Below are 27832 nucleotides of genomic sequence, written 5' to 3'. Positions count from 1 at the left end.
ATGATTTTTAAAAAACCTACCAAACTTTGGACCCTACTGAACTTTGGTTTGGATATCCCTGTTAATATAATTATGTGATATCAGAACAATTGCATTTTTATAGATGTTAGTAATTGTTTCACTCAGTATTGTCTACTTAGCGAGATTTTTTCCTCTCTACATGACTTAGTACTTAGTAGCACCTATGACATGCATGAGTATTCATGATCAGTTTGTTTTCTAAAGGGGAGGGGTTGAACAAATCTTCCTGTTCCTGTCCCTCAGACAATCAATAAATTTGTACAACCTTTCCTCAGAATGGCCTCAGATGTGTGCTGATTGTGCTGCCTTGGAGTGATAGGCATACCTGGGAAAGTTAACATGTTGTCTTGCCATGAGGGTTCCAATAGGTGTGACCCATGTGTGAGGGCTACTGTTTGTGGTAGGCGTTGTTTGACTTGGCCCATGGCAGCTAAACTTTTTACAACTTTGTCCTAATGGAAAAGGGAAACAGTCATTAGTTTCACTGATTGAGCAGCAATTGAACAAAAGAAACCAAGTTGTTGGAAACTTTGAAATGTTAATATTCTAGAAGACTAATTGGTATATAAGATTTATTTGACTAGAATAAAGCAATAACACACACTAGACAATTTTTCCCCCAATAGCTGTACAATGAAAAATAAATGTAGGTACATATAACTATAAGTATGTATTGTATGTAGAGGTGATAGTGGTTAGATCTGACTGGTAACTACCATGTTTAATTGAGCAAGCACCATTTCATCCTTTAATGTATGGTATCAATTTACCAGAGCTTAGTTAAATGCAGGGGTTGCACTACCTTGATGTAATGGTAGGTTAGGGTGGGGTGTATTTCAGTGGTTTGATCAGGTATTACATTACAACAGAAGATAAGAGACTATAAATGATGGTACTGCAATAATGGGTTTTGTTCACTTTTCGCTATAGATCCTACCGTAGATCACCTTACATTTTGCACAAAAAGCAGCGGAAGCAAGAGAGAATGCTCGGTTGGTCCTGAATCACAGGAAAAGGAAACAGGAGTTGCGGTAAAGCCTGACATGCAATCTGTTGATCAAAACAAAAGTGGAAACCTGACCTCTTCTAATTAAGTGGTCTTCTATTGTCATCGGAGCTTAGGTGGGCTCCTGTCTTTTCCCTCTTCAGAGAAGAACTTCTAGAAGCTGTAGGAAGTGTCAAGTCCCGACTCTGTGGACAGAAGAATTGTTCATAATATCAACACAGGGTGCATATCAGGACATATTTGGTCACGGCATTAGGCTGTGTTTATAAGATGTTTTCACGGTATTGTTTGTGGGATTATCTCTGCCAATCTCCCATGTCTACGCCGTCTGAAAGTATTTCACGCCAGATTATCAATATGTATTTTGCCAATTAGGGCCAGAAGTTTGCTCTCCTTGATTACCGCTGTTGTTTTTTGATGACTTTTGAATAGAGCCCCCATGGGAAATTGTTTTTCCAATGAATACCTTTTATGAGACAAATCAGTTTCTTTATTACAGTTTATACAGTTATCAAGTCTGCTGGATTGTTATATAAAAATTATACCAGAGAAATGATGTCTGTATAATTATGACTTTGATGAATTTGTGTTATGACAGTGTTTTAAAAAAAGATAGGGTAAACTGCTTTGTGGCCGTTATTTATATCACTGATTTTTTTTGTCTAAATGATTGATAGCTTTTTTTGAGCTTGCATGGTCTTCATGTTGTGTTGCCAGGCAAACAAGGTATTTATTTACCCCTACCAGGGATCAGACTCACTGTGCTTTCAAGTTGTACCTACCGGCGGAGCTTGAGTCATTGGGAAGTATTGTCTGGCCTTATTTGTTCTCCTGGCGTGTTGGAAAGCATATTGTCTAGGTACATATCACTATTGAATGGTACTGATAAGGCATTTTGATGTCTCCCCCTTCCTACTCTACCTTATCCCTCCACAAGTGGTGGTTTCCTACAGTATTGTCTACTGTTCTCACAGAACAGACAGTTGTGCGGCCGGTAGACCTTGGCATTTCCGAATGAACTTATTTTGGCTCAGGGCTGTCCTTTGTGTGGGTGTGGGGGTCCTCACGGTGTACTTTAAAGGAGGGGTACACACGTACGGGGAGGGAAGTGTGGCCATGCTACAGGAATTTGGACATTGTTTGTGGCAGACAGCAAGGTTGGTGAAGCCCTGTGGGTTGGTGCAGTGCCAAGTGGAAACAGAAGTTAAAGAGATTAGTCCGGATGAAGGGAGCCCAAGTGTTTCCCTCTCCATGTTCTTAAACACTTCTTCAGGTTTTCAACATTCCTGTCGCAAACCATTGTAGGCAAACATTTTTTACCTTCTTGCACTATTCCTTCTCTTGTACACACCAGTGCAGAAGGAGCTATATTTTGATGAGACATGTCTCAGCATTGGCCTAGAACTCTATTGACTTTCTCTCCAGTGCACCAAATAAAGAAAAGGGACGTCAGGCGGGGAAGAATTTGGGTGGTGTTTGCTGCGGAGGTGAAGTGTGGGTGAGACCGGTATGTCGGCAGACGGCCAGACTGATCTCGTCAATGTTTTCATCACCACTCTGTATCAGTGCATGGAACAGGACCTTCCAGAAATCTGGGAAAGACCAAACTTGAAAGGGAGTTGAAGATTATGGCAGTACTGTATTCCATGCGGGGAGATACTGGTGTTGTGTGTTGAAAGGGTAAAATATTGGGTGCCAGAGAGGGGGTGGGGTGAAGTGCCAACTACATCGTGGCTGCCAATGATATGATTCATGTCAGCACTTGATAATGGAGGGCTGGGCATCTTATAATCCATGGATATCTGTCTTTCTTTTGAGTCCCAGCAGACCAGTGGTTACATATAGATCAGTGCCATGGCTTGCTGGGATGGCTGCCAACTGCAAGTTTACCAGTGCATGCTGAAGTTACCAGGAACAAGGCAAAACCCTGTGTTTTGCCACAAGTAAAACTGAAGCAGAAACTTGTGGAAAGACGTTTAGCTATGATGCCACAGATGTTCCAATGTGCATGTTTCGCCCAATATCTGTTGCAATGAAATGAAATAGACATTTATAAAATGTAAAAGTAAACCTGGCATATTATTGCAAGGCTGAACTGGACAAAGTGACAATGCTGAGTCAAAAGTTTCCCTTCAAATGTTAAAACAAAAGATGCCATATCTGCCAAGATAACTCTAGCACTCATGTATCACTGGCACATCCTGATGGTACATGGAGTGTCAGTGACATGGCAGCGACACTTCTTGCTCCATGTTGTTAGTCAGCTGTTGACCTGAAAGTTAAGGGTTCTAATCCCAATGAGTAGTGCTAAAACTGGCAGCCGGTCATTTGGCTTACAATAAACATCATGTTGGAATTTCCTCCCCCCAAGCTCAGATCTGTCAGACCTGGGGGTTTCCCTTCAAGGCCATCAATTCCAGGGGGTCCTTCCAAGGTCATGCCTACCAGGGGGTCTTTTCAAGGTCATGCTGTCTAGGGGGTTCCTGCTTGTGGGGTGGCCAGACGTCCTTCAGGATGTGGTGAAAAATCGGCCACTAATCTTTAGTCTTAGACAACTCAGGGACCGACCATTTTACCAGTACAGTGAATAAACAATACATCAAGATCAAGATGGGTTTGCTTTCATTTGATATTCTGCTATCATAGTCAATTACACATTTGACCCAATCATTTACGTAGGGCAAAAATGAAATGTCTGTACGAAATCTCATATTCCCCATGAAGCATTAATGGTTCACCCCCAGAAGGTCATGTTTGTGGGAGCAACACATTACCAGGGAGGTGTCTGGTCAACCCACAGATTGGACCACGGCCAGCTCTCCCACAATCTTTAACTGGGTCCTTTTTTCTTCTTTCTTGAAAATAAACGTGCTAAGTAGCTCACTTTTGTATAAACAGATCGTATATCTCTATGGTTAAGTGCTGGAGATTTGTGGGGTTAGTCTGTTTGGATTTGCACCAGTGAATGTAGTATATATTGTTCAGGCACATGGATTACTCAGTACTTGGAGTAAATGTCAAAATTAGTCCCAAGAAACTTTAACTTACACAATATCACAAAAGGTCAAATTAAATTTTTTGTAGAAATTTCCCCTTGCTCATTTTCCCAGACACTGGTCTGTGTTCAGATCCTACTTGGTCTTTTCCGTCAGTCCTTTCTAACGTGGACACGCTGCTGCCAAGCATCTAGGGTTTATTTTAAGGTTGCTGACCCATGTGGAAAAGGGTCACCAAGTTATTAGAAGCCCTGCTATGCAATTAGAGTGTTAGAGATAAGATAAGTAAGGTGAGGTTGCAAATCTGTCATTGGAAGAATGTCCAACATGCAGCGGGCACACTGAAGATGGGAAGGGCTTATCTGTTCTTAAAAATGAATTATGATCTCATACTGTAAATATATAAACTTAAAAAGACATGTCAGTCAGGGCATGGCAAGATATCAAGCATCTCCAGACAGATAATCAACTTGTTGGACAGGGAATATGATGGATCTAAAAAAGGAGCCTCACTCCAGACAGTGCTCTTTTCTCCATGTTTGGACCTTTCTGAACATTTCTATCCAGATCTTTGGTTTATTTTTAGTCAGCGATAATATCAGAAGTAAGAAAGTAACCTTGTCACAGAAGCCGTTAGATGCTATCAGAGAAAAGTAGCCAGCTCATGTATAAAGCAGACATTGTCTGCAGCCACTTGTCCAGGAGCCTGTAGGCTCTTGTTTAGGATCAATATTACATTGAAGTGTGCTTATATTAGATTAAACCTTGAAGCTGTGCAAACATATGATACTAATCAAATTTTGCTAATTGGCTTTAGACAAGCCCCTATTATATGTTAGATGCCCAACATGTGGCCTTGGATAGACCTAGTGAGATGAAGCACCCTGGGATAGCTATTAACCTTTGACCTGGGGGGAGAATCAGCAGGATCAGCTGAGCTAGTTGGCTGCCAAAACCAGCTGAGAAAGCTGTTAGTAAGGGGAGTTATCGGTCTGGTATTGCACACATAACATATCTGGTATGGGTAAGTCTTAGTCTGGAGAGGGAGGATTCACAGACCACTTGAAAGGTCGAAGAGAGCAATGTTAGGGAGACATAACTGGCATGTAAAATTCTTCATATCAAAAGTATATAACAGTATAATATATTACATGTGAACTCTAGTACATGTAATACTGACTGGGTAAGAAGATCATATGGAATAGCAGATCAGAATTCGAATAAAATTTCTAGAAAGTAGTATACTTTGTCATCATCATCACTAACTAAGGACAAGAAGGATTCATTGTCCTGAAAAGACATTTACATTGTTCTGTCTGTAAGGATAGCCAGGATTTCCATTCTTCTGATAAAAGGAAGGCAGGCCGATAAGACATGGGGGATTGGCCATGAGTGACTTATTACAGACCTTCTTATCTCCTGACTAAACCCACATTCCACCTGTACCACACAGCAGCAAGAGAAACACCATTAAAACACTGACTGAAAGATATCTCCCTCTGTTTGTACAAGGAAAAAACCCAGGAGGTTTCGTTGGGAGGGTTGGATTACCTGGCTATGTCTCTCCTGGAAACTGGAGCATCCCGACAATTGACACGTTGAGAGCATGCCAGAAGAATCTCAACCATTTGGTATAGTTTAAAATCATACTTGTTGCCAAAATTGAACGATTTAGAATTTCTACACAGTAGGAACGATTAGGAAGAGGAATAGTCTACGAGAGAAAAGGTTAAGAAAGGTTCAAAAGCTTGTGTGAAAAGAGGTTATTGAAGAAGACTGGAGTGAAGGAGACAGGAAGTTGAGAGGATATCTAGGGAAACGAATGTGTCAGTAAGTTGGAAAGGACAGGTCAGAGTGCCCGACTTTACTACAACACCATTATTGGAACCTTCTTAACCTGATCATCCCTGACTAAGTGAGTTACGTTCGGATGTACAGGGAATAGCTCCATTTGGAGTGACTGTAAAGTGGAATTAGAGTTGGGAGAAGAACCTGAAAGGTTCAAGAGTGGTAGTAATTGGCAGGAGACTTTAAAGAATAACTGATAACTGAGTATCAAGAAACAGATAGCAAAAACTTGTGGTTGTGTAGGACCAAGATCTTGTGGTTGCATAAGACATGATGTTCCAAGACTTGGAATGGAAAATGCAATAAATTGTCCCTAGTAATCAAGAAATGAGGAAACAGTTGTTTTACCTCAGTCCCTCCTACATGAAATCCCAAAATATTTGGTTACCTTCTCAACAAACAGGGAGAGCCATAGGTAGACAGCCTGTGTTGACCAAACTGAAAGAAGGAAGGTCACAGGTACAACTGAAGATGCTTTACAAACACTGGACAGTACCACCTGGTTACACAGACAGGTGGAGTGTTTATGTAAAGGTCAACTGAGGTAATAAAAAGGTTTTCACTCACTATGTACATCTTTGTGCATCATACGAAAATGTATGGAACTTCGAAGCACAAGATGTTTGAAATCATTCTACCAGCATGATAGAATATCTGTTAATTGCTTTTTTAATAGAATAGTTGTTGTACATGTAGCATACAGGTGACCCTATCGCCATATTGAAATTGTGAGGAATGGGTATTGTAGTGCCTTCTAACATTGACTGCCAGTGTTGACAGATTAGTACACTCTGGCAAGAAGTGTTGAACTTGCAAATGTTCAGAGGTGGGTGTGAAGTGGAATTCTTAACAGCTGAGATATGAGCAGTCCTGTACCTACCAGCTGGGACCTTGGGCATGTTCCAAGTTCTCAATAGGTCATCTTTTAGGAAGGGGATTTTGGCAGAGGGTTGAGTTGTTTCTTAGTGCCTGTAACAAAGAAGGAAAGCCATGTTAGACTTGTACATTTATTTAAGAATTCTCAGTGAAGTTGGGGACCAAGTAGTATCCATTGCTGAAATTAAAATTTCTGGGCTAGTTCAGTATTCATATCGATTTTTATATTCAATTTTACATTGCTTAAAAGTTTCCACCATTCACGTCTACATGATTTGATATTCTGTAGAAATCTGCTCACGAGTTGCTGGCATTTTCTGGAAGTTGTCCAACACAGATTTTATTGCCTGTCCAGCATACGTCTGTGCCCCAGTGTATTGGTATTGACTAGAGGTATTGACAGAGATGGCCATGAACAACATGATTGATGTAACCGTTGAAGTTATCTTCTTCAGGTTTTGCATTTGAATACTTAACTGTCATTGTTGTAACAGAACGCCAGATAAATGGAACTGGAAATTACCATGGAAAATTTACGCGAAAGACCTTTGTGCAAAGGAGTTTCAAGCTGGTTAAATACATCATGAAACACCAATTGCCAAAGGCTTCCTGCAGTAGATGTATATCATGTGGGCTAACTAGCTTTTTTCTTGCCAGCAGTAGATTAAGAATTTATGAAAACAGATGAGCATGGCCTACTCATTGCACATTTTTAAACTTAGAAACCTCTTGGAAGATTCTGAATTCAGCAGGAATGGGGAAATCTCATCCCGAAAAGTCCAAGATTCCACAAGGACATGATGGACATCACATGATGTTACTTAACGTATATAGCCATTCATTAGACGACAATGTTGTAAGAAACACAATGAAATTTCATCATCCCATTATTCAAAATTGGTATCATCTATGGCAATAGCTTGTGTGAGAGTGAGACTTCCATGCTTGTTAACCTTGTCAAAAAGTCAGAGTGTCTAAACTACAGGCTAACCATGATCCTAGACAGGAATGGTCTGCCAGACCACCCATGAAGCGTTTTAATTTCATTGTCCAGATCACAGCCACATTGTAATGGAAGAACCACAAGGAGCCTCTCATTTCTTTCTGTTTGAAAATGTAGGGACAAACCAATGTACAACAGGGGAGAGCTGCTAGGACATTTCTACAAGTATCCCCAACTGCATGTTCCCCCATCTTGTTACAGCTGCACTGTAGGGGAAACCGTTATCTTGCTTCTTGCTCATCCATGTTTTACAACACGGAGTAGGGGCAGTGCAAATGAATATGTGTTGAAAGGGCAGATTGTTTACACAGGCCTTCACCCCTTGGTAATTTGCACACAAGTCAGACTCTGGGTCTGTGATTTGCTCACAAGTCATTTGCCTGTATCTCAAAAGGTTAAAGTTAAACAATCAGAAGGTTTGCGCTGTGTTTGGGCTTGACGTTTAGCCTTTCAGCTTGAAAACTTCACAAACTGTTTAGTGGTACAGGTCAGTCCCCGCGTCAATATTTGGTATGACCTATTTGATTACTTTTTTCCAGTTGGCAAATATTTTAAGTGGTCCGTGTAATCTAAAACTTTGATTACAGCTTTAGGTAAGGGGGGGGGACTGCACATTTTGGACAAGTTCTCTCTGATTTCTATAAGTTTGAAAGTAGTTTGCAAAATAAACATACTATCTCTTTGATAAATTGTGTTGATACAATCCAATAGATTTTAAGATTTGCTATCAGCAAATTTGTTTTGTGGTAGGAAGAGATTTTCAGACCGTTGCAGAGTCTGTTTTTTCTCCATCTTGTAGTTTTTCCCAACAATGAGTTTCCTGACCTGACAGCTGTTTCCTCTACCCTGTGCAGTTGAAGGTAAAGTGGACAGGTATTCGTGAGAGGAAGCACATTAGGACCCAGTAGGTACCATGGTCGGCAATCCTAGCATGTCTTCACAGGATCCTCTGTCTTCATTTACAAAGGAAGAAATATATATTGACTAATTCCAACGGAAGTAACAGTCAAAACAGAATCACTACATCCTCTGATACTTCACACTATGTGCTTATCACAAGATGTTACGCTGGATAGTTCTTGAAAAGAACAAGGAGGTCTTTAGCCTGGGTTCCAGACCCATAGCACACTGGACACAAATATCTCAGTGAGCCTGGCACACTGAGATATTTTGTGTCCAGTGTGCTTTGGGTCTGGCATCCAGGCTAGGAGGTTTTATAAAAGGGGAGAAAGGAAGCCAATGGAAAGAATTTTTGGTTGCATTTTTTTCTCCACTTATTGTCTGGAGCTGTAGTGTTGAGTGAGAGGATGGCATTAGTAGTTGTGTTCTTAGTACAGACATGAGGGCCCTTGCATTCAGTGTGAGCTTGGCTCTTCCTTCTCATTCCCATTACAATGGTAAGCCAGTCTTGTTGCTCGGACCACAAGAATGGAGTAATTTATAAATCCTGTAACTGTGCAGCCTGATAAGTTTCAAGCCCCCTGCAGGTATGACAAACAAAGGATGTTTATTGTAGGATTTCCACACGTTTTAGACCATCAAATAAGGTGTTTACTGGGTGTCAATTGTGTAATTAGCAAACGCTGTTCACGCCTTTGATGTAAGGAGCCTGATTACATCATTTGCAGTGCCAGACCTAGGGTTTAGGGAAGGAGCTTAGTGCTAAATAGGTTAACCTGCAAGCTGTGCAGCTGAGGAAATCCTATAGAAATATTTTTACCGTCACGTTTTGTGACCAGATTAGTCAAAGAACATGGTCGAAGTATGTGTGAGAAGATTTTCCTACAAATGAAAGATGCCATGGGTCAATCACATCAACACAGTGACAGCTAGTTAACTGTGTATAAAATGCATCAAAACATGAAATGTCTGGTAACAGTGGAATCTTTGTGTGTAGCAATGTAAAAGTTCATGGTGCTGTCAGTGATTTTAGTGACTTCCATGTGCAGTATCAGTTACTTCAATCAGGTACTGTTTTCTTGGAATGAAAGGAGAAAATTGGATACCAAACAAGGCAGTCACAGTTGATTTGTTTAGTCTGCCTGTCTATAGAGAACTGTGCCATCCACCCTGATAAGCTGTATGTTTTCAAATACACAGAGGAAATGTGAAACAGAGCACTGTGAAATCATGATTTGTAGGGGTTTCTCCAAGCCAAACAGAGATCCACATTAGATGTATCGACTCCTATGGGAGTCAGGCCTTCCTGAAACTCAATATCATGCTAATTACACAATTACAAAATTCCCAAGGAATTTGCATCAAATCAGTCACAGAAGAATTGCTTTTATGAAATTTGTCCCAGTAGAAAAGTTATATCCCAACAGGAGGACATTACAGTCTGCAATTTGAATAGAAAATTTGGAGAGAATAATGTACAGTGCCAGCTTAATTACATTTTCTTATCACCCAATTTTTGGCCACATTTTGATTTATGATCCCTTGATTATTATCTCTTGATGGTTATGAAATATTGATGTGTCATCATACTTCACAAAAGGTGGAATGGGATTTTGAAGCTGCGTTGTCTGGTTAGGGTCTCTAGTTGACTGATGTTTGGGGAAGATTTTGTCTGGAGATTGTCAGGGTCACAGAGGTCATGTTGGTACAACTGTCATGGTTGTGCACTATTAGGACACCAGGGTATAAAAGGTCAGAGGTCAGTACAGCAATTATAAGAAGTAACTTGTAAGATACAGTTATTGACATTTTATATTTATCAAAGGGAAAGATGACAGCCAATTCTGCTCTTTCAGTGATTTCTTGAGCCTTTTAGCTGAGGTTGCCTACTTTACCTTACATTTTTATCTCAGATCTGCACCTCTCCTATCTAACAAAAGACTGCAGCATGTATACTGTTGGATTGATTCTTGAATATACAAAGTATTCAGTAGTGGACCGTGCAGTTTGAAGGGAGGGAAACTTACATGTTTTGAGGATATATTCACATATTATTAGGCTGATATATATGTATATTAGTGAAGGCTTGTCATAAAATATCCCTACATCATGATCGGGTCAAAACACAACCTCCAGGAAGCTTGTTTGACAGCTGGTCGGAAGGCAGATACAGCTGGGGCCAAGTCAGGAAGGATGTTGGGATGTGTGGAGGATGGGGGAGGGGGGTGCATCAGACCTCCCGTTCCCTTGACAGTGAAGACTGATGCCTTCAGTGTAGGAAGGTCAGAAATGTGGTGCCAGTCGGCAGAAGTTTATGGTTAGTGAAAATGTGGGATGTAGGACATGTACAGGTCAGGGTCAGGTGTACCTCAAACATTTATCCCCCACTGACTTACATGTTGTACTGGGAAGCAGGGATAATCCATTTTACACTAAGAGAGGTGGAGTACATTGTTACAGGTTGGAACGAAATGTCAGCAATTGATTTCCCCATAGACAGTAGATCTCCAAGCCTGCTCATCGGTCAGCGGTCTGGCAGGCCAATCAATATGGCTGGTCTTCAAGTTCATGGTGGGAAGATTGGCCAAGTCGATGGGTGGACACACCCAGAACTGGTGAAGCAATTTGGTTACAATTCTTAGAAAGCCTCTTCTTGCCTTCCTCTTTAACAAGTGGTTTCTGTGACACCATGACAACCTATAAAGTGCCTTGAAGGCCCCCATGTTAAATACTATGTTTCAAAGGTCATTGACCTGTACAACATGGATATGGGAACAAAGTTGTCAGTGGATGAAATAGCTTCACTTTCCTTTACCCAATACATGTAGGTAAGTCAGTAAAGGCCTAACATGATCTAGTTGCAATCTTGTTTGATATGTTGAGAAATCACTTGCACATTTCCAGTATGCCAGTGTGAATTTATAATGTAACATGTAATGTTCATGGAATCGGGCTTGTTGATGAACTTTTGAATACGAGAGGACATAAGATGGAAGTCATTACATTTTTGCGAAGTTTTGTAACAGAAAGAGTGGCATCCACCTGTCCACACAGAGGCGGGGTGAGCAGATCTATCAGGAGGTGAATAGTCTCTTGTTCTGCTGTGGTCTGACTTGTGCAAACAAGCAAGATGGGTGTCCCCTGTTGTTGTAGTGGTCTGCTTATCCAAACAGAACATATGGGAGATGTCAGGGAACAGCTCAAGAGTCAGTATGGCATCACTCAAGAGCAAGATGTGCATGGCGGAACAGAAAACAAGACTTTGGCCTGGTGATCATCTGTAAAAATGTCCCATCCCCTATTTGGTACTAAGTGTCTAAGACGTGCAGCATGCATTGAATCTCTTAGTTACGAAAAATGCCATGTAATTTTGAATTTTAGGAAACCTCATTAGGTTCTCAGTAACTCATAACAAGGCTTTATCTCAAGTTCATGTTGTTTTTGCTTTATCTCAAGTTTATGCTGTTGAAACCTCTTCCTCTAGTAACTATCAGGAATCAGTGGTTTTCTTTCAACAACTGGTATCAAGTCTCTGTTTGATTTGAAATGAATTTCACCCTTAGAAGGATACTCTTGGCATTGCTGCTGATATGGAAGCTTGTAACGATCCCTGGCTTTAGATGGGGGGTAGCCCTATACAGGTACCAAACACAGAGACAGAGATTGTCTTTCCAAGTCTTTGTGCCCTGTTTGCCAACAGACACTATGTCATCATGTGCCTGTATTGTCGTCCTGTGTGTTTGAGGCTGTGGTTTGGTGTGTACTCTGTTTTGAGTGACCAACCCTTTTCTAAAGCCTTGCTTGTTGGGGGTCAGATGTCCAGCTGTTGGAATGTGGTCCTAAACCCCATGCAGACCCTGATGAGATACAGGTGTTCTTGTCCAGGTGTGCCTGGCCAGGTGAGCACCAGGGGCACAGGTAGGGGAGACCTGGGAAGTCCGTACAAAGGATCAGTGACAAGGGTCTTTCCATTCCCAGAGGACATATCATACTGTTATAGTCCTTCTTTACCAAAGCTTTCTAAAAATAGTAACATTGCAAATGATCCTACATGTATCTGAGTATCCCTTTAGTTCAACAGTTCCATAGCTAGAAAGATACAAAACTCCTTGACACTTGACACTTGAAACTTTATCCAGATCAACTTTCCTTTCTATGCACTAACAAGATTTGGTATGATTTGAAAAAATTCAATACATTTTGTATGATTACAAATACTGTTAGTGTGAAATAAATCACTAGGGAGTCCTTGTCAAACAGTTTCAGGTATGCTAACACTGCTACGTAGGGATGCTTGAAGTTGAACCGTTATGTTTGTCAGGTATCACCCCACTTCATACATAACTGTCCTCGGATTAACACTGCAGGGAACAGGGCAGCATATTTGGCCAAGGACAAGATGGAGGTTTGAAATGTTTGCGGTTATCAAAGGTCAGGGGTCAGACAGATGGAATGTGAGAACAAGAGACAGGACTGATGAAACACAGCCTGTGAGAAAAAAACCTGATGGGTTCATTATTGCTTCATTACTGTCCCTCCCTCCAGGTAACTATTAATAGAGAACAGTTTTTCAAGTATTCAAACCTTAATCAAGTTAATGTCACTGAGAAAGTTCAAATGAGAGCCTGTCTGGAGGGAGAAGTTATGTAAGTTGAAAATATACAGGCTGAAACAAGAAAGAGTTGGTCTCAATCAGCCATCAAAGTTTCAATCCACAAAGTAGTTGCATCAATATTTCCGAAGGAAATCCAAAATGATATTGAGTGGGTCATAATTTTGTAACCCATTGGAACACAAACTTGAAGTTATTGTAAAATGTTGGTCAGAAGATATCACATTGACAAGTTCACACTGAAACTCATATTTCCTATGTGTTCTTGCTTTGGCCATAATTTGAAAGGTACTTCTTTCTTTCATTCACACTTGCTTTTGTCAGATTTTCTATTTCCTATGCATTGACCATTGGAAAGGCAGGTCTCTCCTCTATTCTCATTAGCTGTTGTCAGCAAATACAAGCAGGCCCATTGCACAAGAGGAATGTTGATTTGTAAACGTAGCAGGCTGGACAAGTTGACATATAAGGTGACAGTACATGGCTGAGGTGTTCAAAAGAATGGTTAGGTGACTTGTAACAGTCCTTCCCATGACGGACTGTGTGCACACAGACTTGCACTCCAGGCTTTAAATGGTGCATAAATACACTTGGGTCTTGATTTCGTTTACTTAGGGAAAACAAACAGTGGCCAATGGTGGTGAGCTCTGGCCTGCTATGGCCTTGCTCCTATGTCTGGTTCAGGGAAGGCAGTCTGCAAAAAAACCCTGGGAAAGAAAGAATCTTCCCTCAGGGAAAAACAGTCTGTGCAATATGGATAAGATGCCCAACATTTTTCTCCATTATCAAAATATTTGCGTCGTTATCAACTTGTGCGTATCTGAAAATGAGCAACTGCATAAACAAAGAGGTGCAGTACTTTGAATACAGTTCATGCATCAAATGCCATTTACAAGGTGAGATGAAAGAAAGAGTGATAAACGTCAATGGAGACATTCGAAACACAAAGTGTCCAGTTACTACCTAAAGGTCAGGCAGGTAGCCTCAAACTCCAGGCTCCAGCTTAGGGATTGGAAAATGTATAGTGTATACATGTAGCAACCTGATCAGTCTAATTACTGCCACCCTGAATCAGAGACTACTGTTCTTGTCTCAGACTCAGAGTTGAATACTGTGTTAAACATCTTGGAGTTGGAGAGTATGGTCTGGGATAGAGTTTTTGCGAGGGCTTGTGACATGTTTGTTTTTTCAAATTAAGGCTCAATTTTATTAAGATCTAAGGCTGGGGTAGATGTTTCAACACAGTTGAACCAAAGATGCAAACATGTCAAACTGGAGAATAATCCCCATAACTCCTGCTAACAGCCAGGCCACAGGACTTGTCGCTTACAATTTACCTTACAGTCGGTACAAGCTGCACACGTGTCCCTGTCCCAGGACCACTCCCTGACAATTCCTTTCTCTCGCCTGAAAATTACAGTTCCTAGTTTAACTAATGGCGTTCTAAATTGATGTTTGGTTGAGGGTCTGTTAATGATGTTATAATCATTACCACAATTACCAGTCCTTAGACTAATGTTAGAGTACAGATGGTCTGTATTACCATACCAATGCCTTCTCCACCCCTCCCTACTGCATGTAGGTATCTGTATATGCAATATCTTTCTTCTCTTTTATATCTGTGTATTAAAAAGAAGAAAAGTTACCTTTAATCCATAGTAAGGAGTAGAAAACACTTCAAACACTTGTGACAGCTGGTATATAAGTAGGGTTAGGAGTTAAGTGTGAATAAATCATGAAATAATGGCAAAAATTCAATATTTATGACGAGGCTTTTCAACTTAAGTACAGGCAGGATGGTCCCTTGGGTTCGGGTCAGTTTAAAGGTAACAAAGTGAACATTCGTCACACTGACAGCATGTCAACTACACTACTGTCTACCATTTCCTGTTAGAGTCATGTTTGTCTTGTCACTTGCTTTTAAAAGAAGTCTACAAATATCACATCTTAGTGCAATCATAGATTTTCAAGCTCAAAATGATATATGTTTGGCTCAGATTTATTGGATGCTGGTAATTTTTATGATAAAGGTAAATATATACTGGATCAATAAAACATGTAGGAATAAATGTACTTGAATTTGTCATGTAAAACTTGTGAACTTGTTCCCAGATCCATACATGTATGTGGGGAGAAAGCACAAGTGTAGACTGCTCCCTTGTACATTTAGTAAATAGGCAGCATCCATCATTTGTCCATAGAGAACCTGTACCGACCTTCAGACTTCTATTTACGAGGAACATGTGTAAGGTCGACATTGTTAACAAGATGCACGTGAAGTTTAACCACTGCCGGCAAAAGCCAACTCGAGTTCAGACCTGTCGCACAGCTCTACTTCTATTCCGTACAAAATAGACCCGATATGACAGGGCTATTTTTGACCAGAACTGACCGTCAGACGACCGACCTAGAAAAGCTATGCCTCTCCCTCCATATATGGAGTGTTGAGTTTCTTTATTTGCTGTCGGACTTTTTTGTGCTGTCAAAACCACTTCCGTCTCACAATCAGGGTTTGTCTGGGAGGGTGGGAGACTCGCCTGGCGATATTGTACCTCAAACAGCTCTCTGTCTGAGGGCTCTTTTCTCACTTGTCTCTCAGTTTATTTTACGTGACCTCTGGGGTCAGCCCTTTATTTATAGGTGATGCCCAGTTGTTACAAGGTTGTTTTCAAACGGATAAGCCTTTCTGCAACAAGAGAGTACACAGGTGTCGCCAGACAGGTCTATTGAAGCTGACATTGTACCTTACATGACACCTTAGCCCACATAGCGAAAACCAAGGTTCAGAACATAGCTCTGATTACACTGTTTTCCCTTGTAGGAAACACCCAAACATCTTGGTGCAGTCACAACACAGCAGTTTGCCATGTACTACTGTAAAGATGTTTGTATTTATTACACAAGTGACATAGCAGTGAGTTTCAGAATTTAACTGTAACTTTTGTACAAATCACATCTGTATTAGAAAAAGAAGCAGACAATGGCCATTCATGGCGGGTTGTCTTCCTTTATGAGTCTAACCTTCTACTTAAGGGCCTCGTATAGTATTTCCACTTTCAAATGGCAGCTTCACATCGGCGCCACGTAGGGGTAACCATTTCTGTTCGCAGACCTCGTCAGTAAAACCAATATATCCCACGCCTTGGTTTGATTTGTTGACAGGAATGGCGGTGCCGGCTATTTTCGTTCGACCCCCGGCCCTGAAATCAGGGCCGAGCAATGGGAGGCATGGGAAAAATTGGAGTTGGGCTTTTTATTTGGGTTTGGACGTGAGATTTCCAACTGTGGGGGTCCCTTGGATCTGGGGATCTCATCAGGGCCGTACCCTTCTGGGGAGAACCAAGGGCACCTGGAGCAACAGTTGTTACAAGGGTTAAACGAATAACTGGATGGGCCCACTTAGTACAAATTGGGGAGGGCCGTCCCTGACCCGTGTCTGCACCGCAATGGTACAGTCCACCAAGATGGCGGCCTGGGATTCTGTGGTATATTGAATATTGGCTTTAAGTGGCCCTGAAGGGATAATGGTAGCAAGGCTATATCGGTCCGATCTACCGTTCTTAAACCGATCATTTACAAGGCCCAGGGACCACCTACGTCTTGGCTACAGTAGTTTGTAGAGACCCCTTTTGTTTGGTCCTCAGAATGCAAATAAAACATCTATACACACTAATACTGTATTTTTATATTGGCTGTAAGAAACGTTGAAGGCAAAGTTCTAAAAGTTATACTATTTTCTTTTCTTACAATAGCACATTTATGGATATTCAAACATATATACTGACATTGGGTTACTGAAGTTGCAGGTTTAGGTACCCTCACTATCTGGACCCCCCCTCCTGGATTTCTATAGAATGGTGCACAGGAACTGTTCAAGGACATTATTCCCTGGAGTTTGTACAATGTAGTGTTTGACCTTCAAAGTTATTGGTAAGGGAAAATACTGCTGCTATCTTTGATGACCCACAGCATTGCAGTTTAGTGCTCACAAAATCCAGATGGCAAACTTTACTGTATGGCCTTACCGCAAAATTTACTGTATTATCATCAGCTTTCTTGACCTGAGTTGGCAAGTGGAAAGACAGCTGAGTTTTGTTGTCTGTTATAAAGCTTAAAGTACTCCTGGAGGCCTACAAGAGGTCATGATGCTTGGATAGGAATCTCAAGATATCTTAGAAGCGGTATGCCACACTTTTCCAGAGAAGATACACATTCTTTTAACATTTGCTGCAGTGTTACAATACTTGAGAACCTTTTGAGAAAAATTATTTTTGTCTGAAAGCTCATGTAACTAGCATTGGAAGTTTTTGACATACTATGGTCTGTGTCTAGCTGTTCGCACATGATTTCTAATGTCAAGGCAACTATGCCGGTATCCCTCAGCGATAACTCACAGGTCTAATTGGGTGTTAACATCAGCCACGCCAAGGTCAGCTTTTTCCCAGAGTGCAGTGGACTTTCCCCTTATCTTGCTCTGCTATGTTGAAGTATGTGGGAAAGCTATACTTGTAATCCTCATCCTTTACAGTCCCCTGGTCATATGGTGGCAGAGTAGTAATCTGCAGTGCATTTTTATTCCAATAGAGGGCACTTCTGCTCAGTGTAATGTAATCAACATAGGTGGATGGTATGGTGAACAGTATCTTCCCTGAGAGTTTGCAGCACCAGAGTACTTAAGACAATTATCGTGTTTAATTGATTATGTTAAATGTTAATAAAGATCATGGCTAGATATTGACCAAAATAGCCTAAATTGCTCATCTAAAGGATGCAAAATGAGGTGTTGAAAACATCTTCATTTCTATGTCTCACTCCTAAAAGATACATATTCTTTATAAATGACGGTTTTTATCTCATTTTTGTTCTACAGGAAAAGCCTTTGACATCACATACGTCAGACTAAAGTTCCACACGAGTCGACCGGAGAGTTTCGCCATCTACAAGCGGACGACAGAAGACGGGGAGTGGATCCCGTACCAGTACTACAGCGGGTCCTGTAGAACAACCTTCCAGAAAGTCAACAGAGGAGTCATCACCAACAGAGACGAGACAGAGGCCATTTGTACAGACGAGTTTAGTGATATCTCCCCTCTGACTGGTGGAAACGTGGCCTTCAGTACGCTGGAGGGAAGACCAAGTGCCTACAACTTTGACAACAGCCTCATTCTACAAGTGAGTGGTACAAGGAGCATATGTCTGATTCTGTAATGTCATGAAGATGTATAGGTTGACCCATTCAGTCTTGCATGTTTCAGAAAACTTCTGGCCTTGGGATAGAATATCATTTTGATTTCTGTAACAATATGGTCGACATGTTAATCTATATAACAAATTTTGAGTATTAATACTGTTTGTACTGAGTAATGCATAGGCAATACTTGTTGTTCTACATATATACTTTAGAAGGTGCCTTTGACATTCATGACTTTGAACATGTTTCAGTTGCCATTTGGGTGCTGTTCCCACAGACTCCACCAGGGGGCATCCCTGACACATGTTGCCAAGGATATACTGTAGTACTTTGTACGTTTCCCTGCCACATAACATGCCCACCACCCTCCCCCTTCCCTGTAGGATTTTGTTACAGCAACAGACATCAGAATTGTGCTGAACAGGATCAACAGTTTTGGAGATGAAGTTTTCAGGGACCCCAAAGTTCTTAAGTCGTACTACTATGCAATCTCCGATTTTGCCGTGGGCGGAAGGTTAGCGGGAATCATAGATACTTTTCACAGACACTGTTTACAAATGTATGCAGCGGGCCTTTGCACCATTTGAAGTTTCATAATTTCTTGTTCGGAAATTCTGTACAAATCTAAGAAAAAAGTATGGTACAAAAATGTCATTTGCACTGATGAGCCACAATGCACTTTTTGATGTTTGGAAAACTATGCTTCACAGAGTAAATTCAGGATCTGACCGAATCTTCAAATGGTGTGAAGACACATGGCTAGACTACATAACAACCTCTCTAAGTGTGTCTTCATCTTATATGTGTCATTTTTTTATTATTATTATTATTTTGTTTATTTTTCTGTGGGCATTTTTAGGGATGGGTCACCGCTACAGACATTCGCATCCGCTTAAGGCGGCTGAATACCTTCGGAGACGAAGTGTTCAGGGACCCGAAAGTCATGTCCTCATACTACTATGCCATCTCTGACTTTGCTGTAGGTGGAAGGTAGGCAGACACCTGCCAGCAGCTGTCATGCCCCTGAGTGATCACCTGCTTCACCTGCTATCTATCCTGTTTTTATTTTGCAACTCCTCCGGAGAAACACAGCTAGCTTGTTGCACTTACAGTGAACGTAACAGAACATGGATTTATTTTGTAGTACTGTAATGTATGCCATGATAACGAAATTTTGAAGAAGGATGAATTTCTCTTCCCTTGATTTATTCATGGTGAAAATGTCTCATGTAAAATTTCATGTAAAACATAAGCAACTCTCAGGTCATTTCTTGCAAACAAAGCTTTTATGCTAGATTAAATGTACATTGTACATACATTCTTGGAAATAATTTTGATGCGTTGGAATTCAGAGGACACTGCAGAATGACCAGTTAGGCAGATTGTTGACCTCTGGTTAGGCAAAAGTTTCTGGCCTTCCCCACAAAGCTAGCTGTGTGAACTCCATGCTTTCTTGCACGTGTGGTCCTCATTTCCTCCTTCCCTAACTAACACTGTGATTTTGTGTGATTCGTTCTGTGATTTTAAATAACTCACAACAAATACATCCCAATCATGTGTGAACCCCAATCATGGTGTGACATATTCCCTGCTCTTTATGGTGATGGTCAAACCCAAGAGCATGACCTTTGATATCCTGACCTTACCCAGATGCTTTGATGATGCATGCATTCATATATGGCACTTTGAGCTTATGTAAACATGTACATGTATATTGGGAGCAAAAGAAATTGCTTTGTAATGTAAGAGCATTTTCAACACATAAATGAACAACTAATTACCGATTAATAATACTCAAATAATTGTTGGAAAACCAAAGTAAAGAACTATACCTGCACTATTTCTAGATATAAACTGTTGCAAAATTTGGAGGATTACCGATAGATTCAGAACTGGAAACAATCTGTAACAGTAACGGTGTATATGCAAACACTGCAAAAAGAAAAGATGACTTTTAGAAGTCCTTACAAATACTATACACACAGCTATGGAAATACTAACACTCTACAGTGTTTTTCTGTCCCATGACAATGTACAGTTGTACATTGGAATGGTACATTCACTCCTGACTGTAACTCATGAAACTGTTGGGAACTCTCCCAGGTGTAAGTGTAACGGTCACGCTGCGTCGTGCGAGGCTAACGTGAACACCGGGGGCGAAGCACGGCTCATCTGTGTGTGCGAGCACAACACGGGCGGCGTGGACTGCGACAGGTGCCTGCCCATGTACAACGACAGACCGTGGGGAAGGGCAACGGCGTCGGATTCTCACGAGTGTCAAGGTAAGTCGCTGAAGTGTTATGGTCTCTTTTAGCTTATTGTTATAACTCTAAGAATGAGCTCATAGTTAATTCAACAACATTTTCGTACATCAGAATTCAAGTATATTGTTTTCTGTTTTCGTCTATTCCAACATACTCCAAACTAAACAATAGACAAACACCCCTGCACAGAATTTTGAGATGAACCAGTCCAAAGCAAAGAGTACATTTTTATCCTGTATGCCCAAATAAGGACATGCCTCATCACACCTTCTATACAGTGAGCTTCATTCTGAGTTGAACTGTAAAATTGGCAGTGATTCGGCTGAGAAGGTACCATAATTATACCAGAAGCCTTTCTATCAATATTTATCACTCTGTTTAAAGGCCACCTGATCTTTGTGTACATTTAATGTCAACTACCGAACCTTAGATCTACTAAACTATGCTACCGGTATATGTATTATTATAAAATTAATTTTTCCACTTACAATGCCTATCTGTATGAAAATAGTTCACACACTATCAGAACAAACATGTTGCCAGCCAGCTAGTTGTGGACATATGGGATGAACACATAGTCCACTTGGATTTGTAACTCAAAGGGGTTAGAAATCTCATCCTTCAGGATTTAGTTGGATGTCTTAGTACATGTAGATAGCTGGAGGTTTGACCTATCACAGTATCAGATCCTGTTGATAGCTGTCTGCATACCAAACTAATGTAATGGTATACGTTCAATGAAATTGCATGCTTTCACATATATATCAATCCAACAGTTCAGATTGGTAAATACGATTACTCTTGAAATTCTAACAACACTATTGAAATGGAGGAATTGTACTTGCCTACATTAGGTAGCATCAGTGATGAACAAAACAAAGTTTGGCCAAACATGTTTGCAGAGGTTAAAACTGAATAATCAGCACAGCTGCCCCAGTAGATACCAAGTGGTGATTAAAGGGCAGGGTTTTAATCTGAACATCACCCACACTGACCTCCCCTTTTGGACTGGAAGTAGATTGTGTCAAAAGGTCTCCTGCTCAGGTAATTAGCTGCTGTCAGCAGAGCACTTAAAACTGGGGCTTGTTGGGATAGTGGTTTTCCCTGTACAGTATTGTGAGGATGGATGGATGCTCGCGTTATCATGTACACAGTAGCATGTGTATTATACAATACACATTGTGTATCAGATGGTATACAGTCCTTGGTGATGGTTTGTTTAACCCTTTCATTTCAGAAACAGGTCCATAGACCGACATTTACAGCTATAAGAGATGGTTTGTAGGTTGATGTGCAATTGATTATATCATTTAGACATGTTACAATAAATTTTCAAAAACAGACCCAGTGGTAGTTACTGCTGCTGCTATTGGCCACACAACACACATAAATACAATATCCATTATTTTTGCTACAAAAGTCTAAAAAGAGCCTATGTCTTCCAGGAAAATTTTGGAAAGACAGTGTTAGACCAAGGGCAACATGTGTAGATGTAACTGATGAAAATTGTAATGGTGTTAGACATAGGTCTAAACCCTAAGTGAGAAGAATAGACAATCTAATTGTAGAGGATACTTCCTGAGATGAAAAATGCAATTTTAAAGCAAAGCAGGCGACTTTATCATGTTTGCAAATATGAACAGTCTAGGATATTGCTCTTCGAGTAATTTGCATCAGACAAACGGCACCATATGAGTCATCAGTACTGAAATGGGGGAACTAAGGCAAAAACATTAGCATGCATACCGTGAGCTACCATTTATTTACTACAAAACCCATTTGAAACAGAAACAAATATGACCAAATATGTCAACAGAAGACAATGTGACCTATTTCCTACTGTCCATTCCATTCCCAGGGTATAGTGCCAGAATAGAAGCATCCGGCATCAAGTAAAAAGATCTTTCCCCAGAAACCATGCCAAACTCTTTCTCTTGCACAACAGCTACATCGAAATGCGACTGATTGATAGTAATACCAATATGGAGCTATTTAAAAGGTCACAAAACACATCACATGAGCTGGAAGACCCCAGTAAATCTCGAAATGCGCCGAAGCTCACCAGATGCACATGGCATTTCACAGCTCGCCTGCAATTAGCACAAATGACATACATGTACTTACGGAAATGAGAAAACTCTCTAGGAGGTTGGGCCATAAATTTCTACATTTGGAAGCAGTGCAAGGTTAGGGATGTAATTAAGTAAACTATGGACATTTTTTGCTAAACTTAATTTGCATTCCAGATGGACTTGAGTCTTATAACCTGTATAGCCGCTGCTATTTCCTTTCCATTGCAAGGTGTGCTTTTGAGATAAGTGGAAACCAATAACCTACCTCAGAAACTGATCTATTGAGTGATCTAAGACAAATGAAGGTTGCAGCTTACCTGATTGTTGGATGAAGTTCAGCTCCCTTCCCGTTGCCACCTCCATGTTGGATTTGTGATGATTCACCTAAGTTGGGTTCCTCTGGGACCAGAGTGCCTACACAACAGGAAAGAGACAGTGTGACTCACTCGGTCCTTTCCCCACTCACACACTGAGAACCGATTAAACTGACCATCTGCAGGGAGAAACGCTTACAACGAAACCAAACCACACAATCTGCTACACACATGTTACAGGTAATGAGCATGCATGTGTCGTAAATGGAGTTTTCCTTCGGGTGACATATTTCCTTCATATCCGATTCTCAGGAAAATGATACGATCAAATATTTATTATTGTTCTACGGGGACATAAGTGCTTTGAAGGATGCTAGACTTCTATTTATCTGGAGGCATGGCCTTATCTTACTGTAGGAAAAATACTATCAGAGTCCAGAATGCCAAAGAAACATTCCCACTAGAGAGATGTGAATTCCTAAAGCCCTTTTGAACTTTTCCTCTCAAAGTTTATGGGTTGTAAGGCAATATCTTCATACATTTCCCTTTGAGGCAGGTTTAGTAGAGGATCTCCCCATGTTGATGATTTAAACCCTCCCAGAAGACATACTGGATGGTCCCCTCATATGTATGCATGAGGAGATGTACCTGTTGTGTTGGCCTGACTGTTTTCCATAGGTATGCATATCAGTGCAATCTAATGAATCATCCTCATTAGAGGCAATTCCTATGCCTTTAACACAATTGAGGAGATGATGTTATCTTTGCCCCACCCCTGTTTCACCTGTTATCAACCTTAACACCTAGAAACGAATTATACTTAAAATGTAAAATTGTGGAAATGAAACATCGTGTGAGCATGCTTTAACAAAACCCTATCTCTTAGATGTTAACTATGTGGGGACAAGCCCCCTGTCCCTCCTTATCTCCCACCAAGCTGCCTTCCTGAAATTGCAACAATTTCTCAGTGTGCCCAGTGACAACTTGAACCAGTGGGCTGTTTGTCTGCTGACCTGTTGGCATGTGCTGCACTGATGGGACCCAGCAGTCCCCCCCTCCCACACCCTCCCCTCCCTGCTGATCCTTCTGGACTGTCCCTGAGAGAAGCTGCTATAAAAGTTTGGTGAGAACAGGACCAATTGAGCGTTGGTGTCTGCGGTTTGTGGATGGATGGGTGCCGCAGCCCCTAGGCCCGCTTGGCAGTTCAAATGGTCCGCCCTGCCCAGAGCTGCATAGCTAATCAGCTGATCTGAGTGCCCCGGCCCAGTGCTAGGTGGTGATTAGGGCTGAGTGGAGCCGGGGGATTTCAACTGTGAACAACACACACACAACATGGCCCGGCAACGCACATCTGTAGGATTTTTGCTGCTTTCCTGGCTTGCCCTGGACTTGCTTGTTGCAGTGACAGCGCGGTATTACTGGGACGGGACACAGTGGATCCGTGAGTGACTGTTTTCCCTGTGCTTTACGGTGTTTGTAGGGGGGAGGTACCAGGTAATGACAATGCTGGGAAGTGAAGTGTCTACAGGGTGGGTGGACTGACTGACTGACAGCTAGTTTTACAGCTTGCCAATGAACGGCTCTCAGGGTCTGGAACTGTTACTGTGAGATAAAGGATGACCTACAAACCAGGAGTCCAGGAGCTCTGTCAGAATGCTGTAGATCTCCTGAGTTAATGTAGCAGCACATCTGGCCATTGTTAGACCCTTTGTGTGATACCCTAGGAGATATTCCAACTTGACTGGGCCTTCCTCGCTTTCTGGTCAGACGATTCCATGTGCAAATCCAGCGAAACTGCACCAGAAACAGGACTTCTGGAAAATTTGTACTGTTTGTATTGAAGTCTTGTTCATTTTGGAGGTTGTGAATACGGATAATATGCTCATCAAAGTTATCATATAGATTATAGGTATCGCTCTTCCCTTGAGACCTACTATTTCTCCTATCCCTGACTTACGTGAGGGTGTCAAATATCTTCCGTTGTTCTGAATGAATGCAGAGAAGCGTGTGTTTTGTTGGAGTTTTTATTCAGCAAGTGTGCCGCAATTTCTAAAGCTCTGAAAGCAGATGGACTGACCCCCTTGCGTGGACATGCTTTGTTTCCTGTCCCTTCTGTGTGGCCATGTGGTCCCTCCCATGCTCTACTGCATACACAGACAACCAGGAATGAGAATCCCAAAGATAATACTCATAGTCCCCATTACCATTGAACAATGCTGCATGTTGTTGTTATAGGTTGATCACATTTTAGCCATTCTTTTATTCTCATTGAAATAATACCGGAAACATTTTAATGAAATCCCCTTTCAAAGATTTCTTTGCAGCTGGTTTAATAGCATGATGCTTACATAAACATGAGATGCATACCTGGTACTACCTTTTTAAGATTTATCAGTGACAGAATCCTTTGAGTTATAATCAGCATGCTTGATCAAATGTTGTATGCACAAACAAATCTCAAGATGTATTAATGTTATCATTTCTAAATACTTAATTACATGGCAACCAATCACGTACTGTGATAAAATCTCCCCTGATAGCCCGATATTCTGCCAAATTTCCTGTGTGACTATCGTCCAATCAGATTGATGACTGGTTCCCAAGTTTACGAGCCGCCCTGTAGAGAATTGAAAAAAGGTGGGAGGTCTAGTATAGTTGAAGATAAAAGTTGCACCTGACACTGAACAGACTTCCCATTTCTTGACATACAAATTTCCTGTGCCTGGCTGATTCTTGTGGTATTTAATTGTCTATATCATATTGTGCAGCACTTGACTAATGAAGAATTGGGGTTATGTGGCTGGCGGTCTGGATCTTTTAGGTCTGGTCACTCACGAGTTGTTTTCTTTGTCTTCAGTATCTGAAAGGTCTGCCTCCACTACTTTTCATACTGGACAGGGAGAGAGAACGTTTGCCAAGACATTGCTAGTAAAGATCTAGTTTCCCCCTTCTGGCAATTGTAAAGAATGCTTTGAAATAGTCTGTTACTAGTGTTAGACAAAATTGAATTATGCGTTTCCTATCCGTATATAAAAGAATTAAAAAAGAAAATCCATTAATACATTTTTCGTTTACCAAGATACCAAAAGAAGACATGTAACATTAGGTAGAGATAATAAATATTGTACACAGGATGTCACCATGTGTTGAAGTGGGAACAGGGGATGTAGGTGTTGTCACAGTGACATTCCGATGTGTCCTTTGAGGCACCTGTCTGGTATGTTCAGAGGAAACTCACCTTGTTGGGACAACAGAGGGAGAGGCCACCTTTGGGACACAAGTCTTTAATTTACAACAGTCGTGGGCTGTAATCTACAACGCTTCACCTTGGGTGGAAGGTAATTTTCATGCTGATGGATTCTGGTAATGATAACGGACGCAGCTCGCACCGGAAGACACAACAGGTGTGGACAGTAAATGAGCAAGGAACGCAGAAATCCCTCACGTTCTTGCTAACAAGCGGCTTCCCTGTGGAAGTTGCAGTGTAAGATGGGAATGCCACATGACTTACAGTAATTCATGATAGCAAAAGTTTGCCTGAAAAATGGACATGTTCATGGAACCACATGTATGTATATGTTCGTGGTGGCATCAGGTGCAGCAAAAAGAAAGTCGGTGAATTATTTGTTCACGGTAATGATAAGTTCGCTGTACAGAAGTGACCAGAAAAACCGAAAACATAAAAGTACCACGAAAAAATCATGAATTACACATCTGCTCAGTACCATCATCATCAGGAAGTTCTGTCACCTCAGCCATTTACATTAACCACTGGTGTCTGTATCACCTTTCCTAAAGATCAAAGATCACATAAACAAGTGAACACAACGGAAAAGTTCACTACTTTCCAAAAACTAACAGGGCGTGTTACAGCCGTAGTAGCTGATGAGAATACGAGGAATGCTTATTTCTTTAGGCTTGCTCTACATGTGCGAAGTGAACTTGTAATGTCTCCCAAGTGGTCTTCCAACCTCAGAGGCAGAGGAAATTAACTCTCCTTTGGCCCCCTTCTTGTATTCCAGTAATGTCTAACCTCTATGACCCATGGATGCCCTCTTTGTATGTGTACCATAACCAAAATAGCCCCTACTGGACCAGAACAGACTAAGAAGGGATATCAAACAAGTCATGTAGGCTCTAGTACCCAAAATAGATAGTGATCTTGCAACACCTACTGTAGTATTAGGTCTTTTATACCAGCTTGCACCAACGTTGTTGTCTGGATAACAAATAAACCTTTATTTTATCAGCTTGTCTGTAGCTGATATTTTACCTAATTGTACACCTTTTAAGTCAGTTTCACCACTATGGCTCAGGTTCTTTTTGTGGGAAATCACAGTAACTTACTTAGTTCGGTGTCACTGCTGCTGACTTGTAGCCATTGTTGTCAAAAGCCCTTGGCCTTTGATGTGGTAATGTAAAGCAGTTGTTGCATTCTGAAGGACTGCTGTGGCAGAAGTTGAGATAAGAGAACTTACAGCCTACACAACTCACGGCATAAACCTCAACTTCTAAACCCCCAGGCGGCGACGGAAACAGGGCAGGATTAAACTGGGCACGGCTTCCTATTCTTTGTGGAAATCCACCGGGATAATTGTGTGAAATAGTTTCCTTTACCCCTCAGGCTACACTCCTAGAAACTACACAAAAGAACTGCCAGATATACACTATAATACCCACAAATAAGTCCTGCACAAATGTCAAAGGTAATTGCACTTGCATCTTCTAT

At 41.2% G+C, this 27832-nt stretch overlaps 1 protein-coding gene and 1 long non-coding RNA gene across 4 annotated transcripts in view; one reads left to right on the top strand and one right to left on the bottom strand.

The window, feature by feature from the left end:
* LOC109466026 (laminin subunit gamma-1-like) overlaps nt 1-27832 on the top strand; it is a 58829-nt gene that overhangs the window by 3262 nt on the left and 27735 nt on the right. For 2 of the 3 annotated variants that reach the window (XM_019763554.1, XM_019763553.1), the window contains exons 2-4: nt 18133-18434; nt 18837-18967; nt 20557-20735. In XM_019763554.1, the coding sequence (XP_019619113.1) occupies nt 18133-18434; nt 18837-18967; nt 20557-20735 (612 nt within the window). Of the gene's footprint in view, nt 1-18132; nt 18435-18836; nt 18968-20556; nt 20736-24391; nt 24545-27832 lie in introns of those variants that run through there. The other variant, XM_019763555.1, reaches the window with a different exon arrangement.
* LOC109466028 lies at nt 179-27815 on the bottom strand. The gene is made up of 5 exons (XR_002140002.1): nt 27451-27815; nt 23107-23203; nt 6752-6840; nt 1103-1212; nt 179-473 (listed from the first exon to the last, which is right to left on the bottom strand). It is a non-coding gene; the product is annotated as an uncharacterized LOC109466028 (long non-coding RNA).

Source organism: Branchiostoma belcheri, unplaced genomic scaffold (assembly GCF_001625305.1).
Source record: "Branchiostoma belcheri isolate BF01 breed outbred unplaced genomic scaffold, Haploidv18h27 scaffold16, whole genome shotgun sequence".
NCBI lineage: Eukaryota > Metazoa > Chordata > Leptocardii > Amphioxiformes > Branchiostomatidae > Branchiostoma > Branchiostoma belcheri.
Note: the sequence above shows the minus strand (reverse complement) of the source record. Positions and strands in the feature narration are given on the sequence as shown.